This window comes from Rhynchophorus ferrugineus, unplaced genomic scaffold (genome assembly GCF_030347505.1).
Source record: "Rhynchophorus ferrugineus isolate W39M unplaced genomic scaffold, kcgeb_rfMv2 rfM9, whole genome shotgun sequence".
In the NCBI taxonomy this organism is placed as follows: Eukaryota; Metazoa; Arthropoda; class Insecta; order Coleoptera; family Curculionidae; genus Rhynchophorus; species Rhynchophorus ferrugineus.
The window spans coordinates 28,776,995-28,792,384 of record NW_027472588.1 but is presented as its reverse complement, the minus strand read 5'-3'; the positions used below and the strand labels follow the sequence as shown (position 1 = coordinate 28,792,384).

The 15,390-nt window shown below is 30.9% G+C and overlaps 1 protein-coding gene and 1 long non-coding RNA gene across 11 annotated transcripts in view; both read right to left on the bottom strand.

The window, feature by feature from the left end:
* Piezo (piezo type mechanosensitive ion channel component) overlaps positions 1-15,390 on the bottom strand; it is a 91,549-nt gene that overhangs the window by 60,052 nt on the left and 16,107 nt on the right. For all 10 annotated transcript variants that reach the window (XM_076414217.1, XM_076414220.1, XM_076414222.1 and 7 more), the window contains exon 3: positions 151-362. In XM_076414217.1, coding sequence (XP_076270332.1) covers positions 151-362 — 212 coding nt within the window. The remainder of the gene's footprint in view (positions 1-150; positions 363-15,390) is intronic.
* On the bottom strand, positions 10,960-12,547 carry LOC143202599 (uncharacterized). The gene is made up of 3 exons (XR_013007198.1): positions 12,179-12,547; positions 12,014-12,122; positions 10,960-11,919 (listed from the first exon to the last, which is right to left on the bottom strand). It is a non-coding gene; the product is annotated as an uncharacterized LOC143202599 (long non-coding RNA).

Here is a 15,390-nt window from a genome sequence, read left to right as displayed (position 1 = left end):
ATTCAAAATAACTAGTTGTCACCTTTCCAACAATCCCTTATCTGTGTTTGTGAAGTTAATTAACCAAAATTAAAGAACGTATTTTCTAAACCCAAAATTAACCAATCACCATTACTGTCAGAACTATACATAATTGTTGAGATACTGTACCTTTAAAAAATTGGCATATGGAGGCATAGCAAAAAGCGCTATCTGGAATCCTAATTGTCCCAAAGTTGTTACGGTAGAAATAACGATGAGTAACTTCAGGAAGATGCCGGTATGGCCTGACATTGTAGCCTCTGTAGGCACTGGGGCGAAGGGTGTATAACATAGTAGTAGAAAATATAAAGCTGACAGAAGTGATGGTCGAAACAGTATACCTGTAACAAATTTTATCATGTAAATATTTGAATCGTAAGTAGTTTTGTAGTTTACATAATATAAATAAATATGTATTTAATGATATGTTTATAAGAAAATAAACATAAATATGTTGCGTTATTTATCCTTTATCGTAAATACAGTTGGTAGAACGTGTAATAAGTTCGCGGAAATGAAACATTTTCGGAAAACAAAGTTGAAAAATCAGATTTAATTTAAGGATGATTTCTTTGGTGTTTTTATCCATCCGACGAAACATGAAACGTTAAAATGGCGTCCAATTTTGAGTTCTACTGTTGAGAAATAGATGGTACTGCGCGAACTTATTGAACATTTAATTGCTTAAAATTATTAATTCGATTAATTGATTAAAAACACGGGCGGGGTGCCAGCAGCGTCAACTAGAACCCGATAACGAATAGCTGGCGGCAACCCCGAGACGTTTATCTGGGATGTTATTGAAGGGTATTTCGATTCATTCAGTGCTCAACCCTCGTTTGGTTTAGACGTGCCACCATCGACTGCCCAAGCCTCGTCTCCAGGTAACACCGCTGCCATCAGTTTTATCTAATTGTATTTTTCACATTTTTATATTACTTGAATAAATAACGGTCACATAATGTAAACACCACTGTTTCATTTCATTTTAACTCCATTCCCCGAGCCACATCATTTACCCTAAAGTTTGTTAATAGAAATTTGGCATAAAATGTTTTAATGTTTTCCTTAAAATTTCTCTTTTTAAAAACCGATAATATAATAACGAGTAATTAAGTAATAAAGAACATTAAAATGGCATTAAGAGCGAATAAAAAAAGTATTTGCATCTTAGGAGATAGTTATGTTTTTTTCTCTATTTTTATGTATAATTTTGAAAAAAATACATTATTATGACGCCATTTTAATAAGATTTAAGGTAAAAATGATTTGTATAAAGGCAAAAATAGAACAAAAGTTCCAGGTTCCAGTATCCAGGGTTTGAAGGTTCGAATAGAATGAATAATTCTCCAAGGGATTCTGTTCTAGCCCAGAAATAGTTTTTGAAAGTCAACTTAAGGCAATATCCTATGAGCTCCTACGTCAAGCTCCCGGGTAGGAATTGTAAAATGCAATTCCTAATTATAATGTAAATAGTACGACTTTCGTTAAGGTCGACATCGATAATTGAATTGAAATATATAAAATCTGTATATCCACAGATCATTAGCCTTAATCTATCGAAAAGGAAAACATGGCTACATGTTCAATATTGGAATCAGCAATTGTTCATCCCACATCAGATTCTATCAAAAAATTAGAAAAAAGCTCAAATATAATGTTTTTAATGCAGTAAATTTACTGCTCAATTTACTCTCAATTGAGAGATTTGAAAACTGAACATGTGTTTCTCCACAGATTCTTTTGAAATAGGCGAATATCTGCCTTTAACTTCTTGCAGTTAAGAACATAGATAGCAGACTAGGAAGTAAGTACACGTGTGGTAATATTGCAAATAAAAAATCTTACACATCATTTTATTATTCTGCTATTGTTATTGTGTTATATTATCTAAATATTATTGAATGGTGCCTGAAGGAATCTATTTCAATTCATTCATAAATAATGCTATGTCTTGATTTATCTTGATTAATTGCCAAAATCATGTACAATGTTTAATTAAATAAAATAATCAATAATAAGAAAAATAATAATTAAGTTTCAGTTTGTGTTTGTTTTGGTGGATGAGAAAAGTTAATGGAATTTCAAAGAGCCAATTTACGTATATTTTCATAATATAAAAATAGAAAATGTTGAATAAGAGGGATATAATGCATGCATTATATCACATTTTATTTAATATATTATAGAATAAAAAAGCCACAATATTCTCATTTGCATTGGGTAAATGAAAAATATTCCATATTTATTGAAAAATAATTGTATTAGATAATGTTTTTTGTGTTATGTTATGGAAGTTCAAACGCACAAAACTTGGTTACAACTCTATATATAGAACGACACCATATAAACATTAGTTATTCACTCCACAATATAACAGGTCAATTGAAAAGTCTTCAGCCTGACACATAGATGGCGATACTAGAATTAAATCCATATGTTTTTTAGTTAACCCTAACCCTCAAAAGACGCGTGTATAAATTTGACAGCTGTCGGATCATTAGTTTGTGAATTATAGCATTTTGAGTGAAGCAACTTTTGTTATTGCGAAAAAAAATGGTTAAAAAGGAATTTCGCGTGTTGATAAATTATTGCTTTTTGAAGCGAAACAATTCAGTTGAAGCAAAAACTTGGCTTGATACCGAGTTTCCGGACACTGTCCCGGAAAAATCAACCATCAAGGATTGATATGCTATGTTTAGACGTGGTGAAATGAATGCCGAAGACGGTGAACGCAGTGGATGCCCAAAAGAAGTTGTTACCGATGAAAACTTTTAAAAAATCAACAAAATGATTTTGAATGGCCGTAAATTGTAAAGATATCAACTGAACGTGTACATCATGTCATTGACGAATATTTGGGTATGAGAAAGCTCTGTGCAAAGTGGGTGCCACGCGAACTCACTTTTGATCAAAAACAACGACGAATTGATGGTTCGAAGCAGTGTTTGAAGATGATCAAGCGCAATAAATCCGAGTGTTTGAGTCCAATCGACAGTTATCGGAGTGGACTGCACACGATGAACCCGCTCCATAGCGTGAGAAAACGCAATAGTCAGTTGGCAAGGTTATGGCGTCAGTATTTTGGGATGCGCATGGAATAATCTTCATTGACTACCTTGAAAAAAGAAGTACCATAAACAGCGACTATTACATAGCGTTATTGGACCGTTTGAAGGACGAAATCGCCAAAAAACGATCGCTCTTGAAAAAAAAAGTGCTGCTTCACCAAGACAGTGCACCACGTCACAAGTCAAATCATTTGACGTCAAAAAGATGGCAAAAATCCATGAATTGGGCTTTGAATTGCTTCCTCATCCACCGTATTCTCCAGATCTGGCTCCCAGCGACTATTTCCTGTTCTTAGATCTCAAAAGAATGCTCGCTGGTAAGAAATTTTCACCGAATGAAGAGGTAATCGCCGAAACGGAGACCTATTTTGAAGCAAAGGACAAATCGTACTACAAAAATGGTATATAATACATATGTTAAAATGATATGAACATATAACGGATGATTCAAAACATAAGGGTTGAAACCAAACATTAAAAACATTTTAAAACACTTTGTAGAAGACCGAAAATATATGAAAAATAAATAAATAAGTAAATAATTTATTAACTTAATAACATATTTTCGACATGTGTATAATTTATATCAATATTTATATAAAATATGAATAATCGATTAAAATATAAGGACGTTTAAGTTGACTTGAATGAAACCACTCGAGATTCAATTACATATCGATGTTTAATAGTGACAGTCTAGTATATAAAATATCAAATTTGTAAAGTAAATAAACACACATATGGTACTTTGGCATCCGTTAATAATTTTGTTTCACGGAATTTAAAAATCTGCAAATTAAGAGTTCTTTTTTTTAGGTTCTTTGCATCGTCAATATTTACTTTCTTTGTTGCTAGCATTTTAGATTATCGTTAATGTACTAGACATGCTGCTGCTATGACTTACTCTTCTTTCATTATTTTCTTTGTAAAATTCCTTGATACATATAATACATATAATATCTTCTTTTTGTAAAGTTCCTTAATACACAATTCTTTATATCTTTTACAAAATCAATATTTTTAGCAATAATTGCTAAACAACTCGCTGCAAGATTAACCAGAATCCAAATACTATTCCAAATGATTATGGTCTGTTACTTTTCAACTGTTCAAACTTTTTAGCAAATAAAACGATTTGACGTTTTTAAAAAATCAAACTGATATTAATATTTTTCTTATTTACAAAGTTCAAAGTTCTTATTGTACTATTTAAGCTGACAAAAAGTTGTTCTTTCTGATTAAAAATTGTTTTCAAAAAAAGTATAATGTATATATATTTAAAATAGGGAAACCGAAAAAATTATTGATATTTCTTAGACGCTATGAACAAAAAACCTTTTAATTATTTTTAATAAACTTTCAAACTTTAGTTTTAGTATTTTAGTAATTTTAGTAGGGTTTAATGCACTTCGATACTTTTAATTAACCGATTTCGAAAAAGGAGGAGGTTTTATGATCGACTGTACATTTTTTTTAATGTATGTTCGCCGATTACTCCGTCTATTGTCGGCCTATTTTCAAAATTATTTTTTTATTCGAAAGAATCCACTTCCTAGGTGGTCCCATTGTAACCAAGTCAGATCTGAAGGAGAAGAGGGAAAATCGAAGAAAATCCTTAAATTTCAAAGGCACGTACAAAGTTTTCACATATTTTTTTTTATATAAAATAATCAGATATTTGTGTATAATATCATTGCTGAGCTGATGTGATGGAAAATCGGAAGTAGTTCAGCGCAAAAGTCATTCAGTTTGCTTTTTAAGCTTTTTACCCCTATCATGTAAGACGTCGTAGAAATATAATACACAACTGCTTCTATGGTGTAATGGTTAGAGCGTTCAGATCTTAAACGGAGGTCGGGGGTTCAATTCCCGGCAGAGAGACTTTTTGTTCTAGTTTAATTAGAACATTTGTCAAATCACCTAGGCTAGGTAGCAGACCCCAGGGCCTTTAGCGTTCCTTATTTTCAATAATTGTTTCTTTATTCCTATTTTTCCTCATATGGGCTGCACCTTTACTTGGCCTACCCATTTTAATTCTTAATAAATTAAATGCGTAATTTATTAAGCAAATATCTAACACTAAAAAGAGAATAATAAAAATGTATTTATTTATATATATTAAAGTCTCCTTTTGCCAACTACGGGTTTATCTGAACCTACAGTTTAACGTGGACTCCGAACCACGGTCCTCGGCATTAAGCCTACCGACTGACGAGTGACCAACTTAGAAATCATCCCAGAAGACATCGGGTTTTACCCAGGCTGGTTACTAGCGTGACTGGGGTCATTTTCCTTGTCAGATTGTGCACTCTTGCCTAAGACAATCACAAATATTATACATTCACAAACATAAAATTACAATCATGCCCCAACAGGATTCGAACCCGCGATTATCGCAACAGTAGGTGGACTGTCCTGTCGCCTTTACCACTGCGCTAACCAAGTCGGTGAGTATATTATTATTTTTATGCCAAAAAGTAAATGGATTTGAAGAATGTGGTACAAAAGGCTTCGAATATTACAACAAAATATTGGTCTGGTATGATTTGTTTGTTGTTGTTTTCTTGTAAGTGAAAATGTACTGTAAATTGTAATTGTAAATGATACTGTTGAATTTGCGAGATTTTTATTAAGATGCTCTCAGAATTTATCAAAATCAGTAGAATTTATAGGTTCTCCATCTATCATCAGATTAGATCAGCGTCTGGTGATTTTGTTAAGGCTTGAGCAAGAAGGCTTCTAAATTACAGCCAAAACCAAACCTCCATGTAGAGGAGTACGTATTTTCCTTATTAAATTGTTCCTTATTTTCCTTTATTAAATTACCAAAATATGTAACCAGTTAACAACCGAAAAATGTATACCTTCATGTGAAAGAGATCAGTCAATTATTAAATAGATATACACATTATCATGATATTAAATTTAACGATTAAAGCGTCGATCGATTTTGTGTATTTTTTTGAAAATTTGAATCAAAAAACATTTTTGTGTATTAATTTAGATTGCATCACTTTGTATTAAATTTTGATGTGTATTTTCAACAATGTAACAACACTAATGTATACGAAGTCAAAATAAAGTTCTAAGACCGATGATAAAAGTACTCTGTCAAAAACAGTCATCTATATATAGGCGCAGGCGGGATTAGTTGCCGATGAGATCAGACAGAACGGAAGCTAACGGAAACGTGAAGAATGAAACAACATGAACAATAACGCTAAGTCAATACAGCTGTTTGATCACCAGGTAATATTAAAAATTTGAATAAGTGTAATGTGTCCAAACATTTTTCTTGTTAGTATCACTAGAGATAAAAGTGACGCCATCGATATAAAAATTATCAAAATAGATTTGCTCGTTTTCCTTCCTAGCCGACCAACCGTGGAAAAAATCGATTAAATTCTTTAAAATATCAAGGTAAACCAACAGATTTAATTTATCAACATCTCTACGTTATTAAACATCAACCATAGAAAAGTTTTAAATTACATATCTTACCTTAGAACTGAAAACCAGTAATAATTATTGAAACGAATTATTACGGGCCATGAAAATGAATCACATACGACAGTAAGATGCGAAATAAATCATGTTCGAAACCCGGAGAGGCTCACGCACAGCTCCAAATACTGCAGTGACACCAAAAACTGCTCGACCCGAACACATCAATAATTCGACTCTTTACTATAAACAGCTAAGGCGATTAGCGATGTGGTGGAATTATGGTTTTGCTATAAAATGGCAAGATATCGTCGATAAACGGTACTATATCGCTGATTAGTGTTTGAAATTTATATGAATAAATGTGTTTATACATATAAAAAAAACCGGAATTACTTTTTCGCCAACCTACATAAATATTAGCAATGAACCGTCGAAAAAATCATAGAACGCTATAATAATTAATAAATTGACGAAACCCATGCAGCAAACAGTACTATGTCCTATTCCGAGTTAATACTAGAACCTTGATTGGGCAAATACTATCTTGCATGTATCTAAAATATAAAATACATTTAACTATTTCATTTAATATTCATAATACAGTTAGATGTTAGGATATGTAAATAGAATAGAACTAATCCAACCCAGCCTATTAATCAGAATTTCCTTTCATGAACATCAGACAAACACCTCCTGTTGGAAATGAATAAAACCTAATAAAGAAAACAATATTTCTACAGATTTTGATAAGCACATACCTTTGAAAAGTGTCTGATTTTTTTATATTTGGATACCGTTCAAGAAGGATAAGCTCTTTGTTTTTATCGTTTAAGAAGTTGACTAACACTAACTCCATTTTTGATGTCTCTGATCTATCACTGATAGATCCCCGTCCTCAAAAACAATCTCAACAAAATCTCATACTTTATTTCACGTTTTCTTTTTGTAATTTGCTTCTAAAGAGTGCAAAGAATTAGAAGCTTTTGAATTCTTTGTGTTTTTTCCAATATGGCTTAAGCTATTTCAGGTGACAGTTTAAAAAACTTATGAAATCTCTCTAATATATCTCCTAGTTATGATACAATAACAGTAAATTAACTCAAATTACTATCCAGCAGTCGATCTAATCTAGGTTTTCCAGACATTTAGCATTACACAAGCAGGCAGAAATTTGCCATAGTAAGAATTGTTGACCTAACTAGTAACCTAACCATTTTAGAATGAAGATGATAATTGACTTGATACTTGGCAATTTGACGTACAGTTCAAGTGCAGGGTTGCCAATTTTAAAGATTCATATATGTAGCGATAACCATTTTGCATACGAAAGCAATCGAGAGTTATTTTCTGCAGAATGAATCCACTCTTTAACAAGATCCCTAAATGTACTTATGATCAAAGGTAATTTGAAGCCATAAGTATTTGAAACAGTAACTGTAAAATGTCTCAACGTCAGGTATTTGAAATACCAATTACAAATTATATTTTTAAGAAGTAATTAATTACAAATACCAAATATGTAATTGATTTCAAATACGTATTTAACCCTCTATATACTCATAGACTAACTATGCCAAAAATCTAACTATCTAACATCGCTATTTCTACATTAATTTCGTTTTACTAGAAGAAACGACTGATGGGAAATAATGAACTTATAATGATTATTTCATGCATTTAGGCTGTGGATTTACAATAGCAATTCCGTTAAAGGTTTTGTACAAATTGTATATCTGCACTTATAATTATTCAATTTTAGGTTATAAAATACCAAAAATTATTAAAGTTTACGTTGGGTTTCCGATCAAAAAAATATAAACATTGGTTGCTAAATATCTATTGTAGTAATTGTCCAAGAATGTGAAGAGGTTGGATTGCAGGAAGTCACAGTAATAAACCTCAAAACCACAATAACGATTACTACTTTTGCATAAAGATGACACGCGGATTTATTTTAAAAATCATATACTTAAATATTCCATCTGACCAGTTCTTCGAAGCAATGATGCAGGATATCTTAAAAGTATCGAAATGGTGGAGAATGAAAACGAGTTTCGTCTACAAACTCTACTAGCAGTTTGTACCCTTTATTAGCTTATCAAGTCAATCAAAATAGCTTCATTTTCTTAAACAGTCTACTTCAAATGATTGAATGACAAATGACTCATTTGACATTCAGAAAGTTGAACATTAAAAGCTCAACTACTTGAGCCCACATTAAAATAAGGGAATTTATTGCATAAAAATAAAAATTCATTAAGCTCTATTATGCAACATATCTTTTAGATTTTTACTCGAAAATGAGGCGAAATTGACCAGGGCGCTAGAAAGACGCTACAAAGGAAAATAGTTTTTTAAAAGCGGATTTTGTTGATCGATTTGTGCGACGTCTTTTATTAGATAACATACTCTTAGTACAAACTTCATTAAACATGAATTTATAACTACTAATTATTTGTAATTCGATTAATTCACAAGCAAGACGACTATAGTATAAGTGCATCAGTATGCATTTCCCAAATTAAAATTTAATTATACTAACTTAAACTAATAATAATCAATAAAAAACACTTGTATGCTTTATACAGGTTATTGTGGTTTAATTAGCCTCAACTTTCTGATTTCTTACGTATTTCTATCTAGTAGTCATGATTTATTTACTGATAATTGTATCGCTTAAACTTTTTAATTCAACAACTTTTTATAATTATTGTTGCTGTCATAAGTGTTTAATTATAATGTGTAAGTAAAAATTGAGATCAATTAAAAAGTGTTAGTTATCATTATTCAAATTCAAAAATATTCTCATATACATAATATATATTATGGTGAATTCTAAGGATTGTTACACGTTATGAGCACACTCGGTGTCGATCTAGTGTTTTTCTCGTAGATGTTTGAATTAAAATGATTGAGAAACAGTGTAATAAAAAAAACATCATAAATAGAGATTCTTGTAGTTTTGTCATAAACCGAAATATATCTTACCTGTAAGCATGCCAATTATATTATATCTGTGGAAGTACCAATATGCGTTACATTGTCGTCAATATTATATATTAAAGAGTCAAAGTTTCATTTAAATTCATTCAGTAGTTTTTGAAACAAAATTATCAAAAAAGATATTTCAGAAAACCAAGGTATTATAACCCCTTAGTATAAAAATTACATTAACAAGAGAATACGACTTTCATCAATCGAGTAAAACAATTAAAATTGTAATAATCAAAAAGAAAATGTATATTTTTATAATTTTAACAAAGGTTGTTGATTGAAAATAGACATATTTTAAACATGTACCATCATCTATTTATTTTTTTAGCGTAATATGAGTTTTATTTCTGTTTGAACAGTTCTTTAACACTTTTTTGAATATTTTAATTTTTTTCAGCAAATATCACATTAATATCTAAAACGAATGTACTTATAACTTATCATTTACCTTTCCCCGATAATTAATAGTACATGAGACAGTTTTTATTTATGTATTACATGTTTTTTTAGCAGATAACAATTTGAATAGAGATATAACTAAAGGAATTCGTAATATTCGAATTCGCTTTTGATCCACGCACAATAATTTGACCTTGATCAAAATAAACTGTTTGAACAAAATCGTCGTATATCATTTAAAACTGAACTCAATATCAACTCGACTATATAAAAAAAGTCATTATATCAATATGAACCTATCAAGTCTTAGTTTATTGATGTACATTTCTAACAAAACTTATAATCTATTCAAAGTTTTCTTGTATATACTGTCATAAAGATATTTAATATGTGTTTATGTTATAAAGATATTTAATATATTACCTGCCGTGATTTGTAAATTCGTTTCAGAATCAGACAATGCTTTCCTTCTCATGTTATTCTAGTTAAAAAGAGACATAATGCTGTCTGATTAGTTCGAACAAGTAAACGATTAAGCCTATCAAGGTCGTCCGGTTGTCAGACGTACGCAGAATTCTTGAAAGCAATAGTGAGAGGTTATAACTCTAACCTATAAACTATTGTGGCTGTATAATTAACTGCAGTTTTTAGATGTACTATAATGTTAAAATAAATTATATTTGAATACATTTTTGTTCAATTATTTTATTTAGATTAAAATTTTGTTGTATGTCAAAGGCAAACTGAACAAAAACTCAGAGTTGATGCGGCAACATCGCGACGTTTCGACGTCACAAATTTAGATGACTTATGTACAGGGGTGTGCAACTGCAATGGTAAGTAGTGGGGCAAAATTTCGCTTAGTCCAATCATTGGCGGCGCTGACAACGCGAATTTGATTGGTTAGTTTAAAATAGTTATGTAGAAACCTGTAAGGAAAATACTTTGCTTTGATTGGTCTGCCATTTCCCCTGATTATTTTGTGACGTCACATTTATTGGCCAATAGTATTTAAATAAAAATCAAATTTAAATTTTAAAATTAATTTATTAAAATAAAATCCTATACAAATATACATAAGTGTAAATAATATAAATATATATAAACAAAAAGCAAAAAAAAACAATTATGAACTCTATTCTAGGCAATATTAAAATATCTATAATTCTTCTATAAGGCCTTCCCATATATGTTTAGTGCCATCAATTTTATGGGATCTATTAGAGTTCTAACTTATCTTGATATATTGAAGGTAAACTTTAAATCCTTTCCTGTTGATATTACATTAACTTCATTAAACCAAAAATACAATCAAACCTCAGAATAACTTAAAATTTTGTCTTGAAAATCATTATGGATTGGACAGTCGAAACACTAAAAATGTATGTGTTTTTTAAAAATATTTAGATTTTAGAGTATTTAATCTGTGGAACTACTTAATATAGAATATAGACAAATATTGCATGTTGTCTCTTTTTCAGAAGTTTTGTTAAATATCCTGAAGTAAGACTAAAATACAATATTAGACTTTTGTTTTCCTCAGAGCAAAATTCTCTGGAACTGAAAATATAGACTCAACTGGTGATTTAACACCCTCAAGTGGTACTAGATCTCCCATTAAAAAAGAATATAAGTTATCTAACATGTTCATCTTCTTCACAATTTTCTCCGGGAGAATGATGTGAAAAAATTGAAATGATGAGCCCTTTTAAAAATTTCTCGAACATACTAGGGGAAGGATGCTGTTTCTACCTCTATGACCTCTAATAGATCCAACAAAAATCTTTAAGCAATTTTGGTTAAGATTTGTTAAACAAATGTAGTTATTTGTAAATTTAGACAAAATAGATTTCTTTAAGTTAATAAATCCCCTAAAAGTAGCAATTAAATTTTTAATTGATGGCACCATAACAAATATTTTCTTAACAAGGCAATCAAATTTAAATATATAATTCCTCTACTATAAAATGATTGAACACTGATTGTTCTAAAAAGTTAAAGTATTGCAAATATTTTAGGGGTATTTTACAATTAAAAGTAGTATTTATTACTACTAATTATCCAGTTATATTAATTATTACCTTCTTGTAAGACTTCTTTATGTAGAGACATCACACTGACAACATACGCACAACTTGGTAGATTAATTGAATTTTATTACTACTAACATCTTCATAAGTTTTTGAATTTCTGTAAACAAACAATATATAAACAGACATGTAGTAGATAGATAATTTTATATGTACCTGATAAAACCAATGATGGATATGCATTTACCCAAATACCTGTTCGTGAAGGAAGGATAATTCTAAATTTTTCACTAATATGTCCATAACAAACACCATGACGTTGATATATTTGCATTGTGGTTTATCCAGGTAACTTACTACTATTTACTTGATCAACCCATTTTCGGAAAGGAGCGAGAGCATTCTTTGGGAAACGATGTCTAATTTCCGTAGTAGAATTTTACCCCGGTACACTACATCTTTTACTACACTGACGTATTGTCATCAATTTTTATATTATTACCCCATAATAATTAATGTAAAACAGAAAATATGCACAACGTAAAACGAAAATTTCGTGATCTAAACAAAAACCATAACCTACAAACAACAAACATAAAAATGGACGCCCATAGAAAATGCTGATTTCACACAATTTGATCGACCAATCACATTTCATGTTAGTGGCGGCACCTGGAATTTAAACTGCCAATCACAATTTGCGTTCGCAGCGCTACAGTTGATTGAACTAAACAAAACATTTCCCCAAGGTCGCCTATACCGTGAAATTTCTATTTTTTCTATGCTTATGTACAAAAAATCTTTGAATAGACTGATATATGTGTATAGACATATGTTTATTTATATTTTTATATTATTACATTATAATACGTTAATTAATTAATATACGTTTTGTTTCTGTCACTTTCCTGTTCGTTAATGTGGAATTTAGCAAGTGATTTTCACGAGATTTTTTTTTAACCAGCTTCATTATCAAGAGCTTTGTAGAGATGAGAATAAATAGTAATCGGACAAGTTCCGAGATAAACAGTGTATGCATCAAAACACCCCAGCCAATCTCCATTAAGTTACTAAATATCTGTGTGGTCTAAAGTTACCGTGATAGATGGAAATGCCTTCCCTATTAATAAATTCTGCTTGTTTCTTCTAACAGTGGAGATTAAGCGTTTTTGCCAAATTCGAACAGCTCATGATAAACAATTATTTTCCAATCCCACCATTCACTATCCATATTACATTTCAGCATCACCTTTGACATCAAAATTTTAAAAACGAAAACTTGCGAGCCTTGGAAATTATTATGACACTGGCATTCAGTTAAGTACTCATCAATTATTTCCTTCTGGGAAGTAAAAAATTAAAATTTGTCGAAAATGGCCTTCTAGAATCTCCATTTCAAAATGAAATAATGTTTAGATGGTTAAACGAGTGACGCTACCTTTATAATCACAACGTTTTATGAATGAACGATTTATGCCTTTCAAACGCGCTATAGTATGGCTTGATTGAATAAGAGTTACTAGAAATACGAAATTTAAAGTCATTAATTAAGAAATACCATAATAGTTTCTCCTAATCTTACATATTGGGATAAAAATATATTAATATTGGCTGAATAAATCATGGTTTTTCGTCATAATGATGCGCTTTTTTTACATAACATTGGTAGTGAATTGACTTCTGTCAGACTTTTGATTATGCCTTAAACTCAAAGAAACTTTTCGTGGACATCATTTTGAATTGATTGAAGAGATTAAAATCGAACCCAAGAAGGCTTTCCAAGTCATTTCAATCGATTCCATTACATTCATAGCCAGTTTGCGTTTTATTCGCATTAGTATATTTTATTATCAAAATGACCAAATTTGCTCGATTTCTTTAAAGATCTTTAAATACATTGTCTTTAATAAGAGAATTTTAAATAGTTTTTAAATGTTTAAATACAATAAATTGGGAATTATTCCTAAAATAGTTGTTCCATAACTGCAGTATCAATGCCTCAACCAAATCAAGAAATTTTAATAGGCTAAAGAAACCCAACGACAACATTCCAAATGAGAATACCGGAGAAGTGGAATTCTGGAGTGGGATGTATCATTGTCATGAATTCATTGAGGAATCACCCTTCCTTCTATCATTAATTATTTTTCGAGCCACTATGGCATATTCCAAGTCATGAAGTGGCATATCGTTCCATTCTATTCTCCTATTCTCTATCCACTTACACATAGTCAAATTAACAAGTTAGTAAAATTGCACTAGTATTAGATACTTGCATACGATATATGCTGACCATTTTTTCACTTTCAAAAAGATATTTATTGAGAAAAATTGCTACAATATATATAGTAACCAAAATATTTTCCATCATTTTCTACAACTTCTCTCCAACATGGGCATACCATATCGAAAGAAGCATGTTGGAGCGATTCAATTTCGATTTTCAACATTTCAAACCCGTATGCCAGCCAAGAGATGCTGAATCAATCTTAACAAATGGTAATCTGAAGGTGCAATTTCTGGTGAGTGCGCTGAGTACGGTAGGACTTATTCAAATTGCTACCATATATTTTTTTTATTATTTAATTGTTACGTTATTATTAGCCGTTTCTGACTAACCTACAATTTGTCTTTATGATAACTTAAATCTAGGTATATAACTAGGAGAACCCATCGTCCCTATCTCAGTCTGTGGTGAAATAATGTTTATACACGTCACTGTTGTATTTTTTTATTATATGCACCTCTGGTTGTAATGTACGACTTTAATAGTTCGGTGTGTTGCTTTGGTAACATTTTGTGTAGTTTATGAACAAGGCCTTCATGCCAAACCTTATCGAAGGCTTCTGCTGCATCTAAAAATAAAGCTGAGCATACTTTTTTACTTTCGTAAGCTTTTTCAATAACATCTGTTATTCTGTGGACCTGGTCATTTGATGTATGCTTATTAATAAACCCAAACTGGTGTGTTGGTATTTGGTTTTTTCTCTCTATGATTCTACCGTATATGCTTCACAATTCTTGCAAGAGGATGGGAGGATTGATTTTGATTCCGTTACTCTTCATTGTTGGTCTTTTTTGATTTTTTTTTTAATTTGTTCAATGAACGTTGGTAGATATCTACAGTAACAGTTCCATTCGAGTTGCTAATAATGCAAACCATATGCAAACGAAAACCATGAATATTCCACTTCGGTGTTGATGTGGATAGCTCTCCTGGACAAACCCATAACTTTTTGGGATTGGTATTGTCGTAGTAGATACCACCTTTTCATCGCCTATTACAGAAAACTCTTCTTTTTTCACTTTTCTTCCTTTTGGATCTACCCCATCGCATTTAAACATCGGAAAACAGTTGTCAACTGTTAAATTCTCTGCAAGTTATTTGAGAGTTTGAACTCGGTTTTCGACCAAAAGTCTTCCAGGAT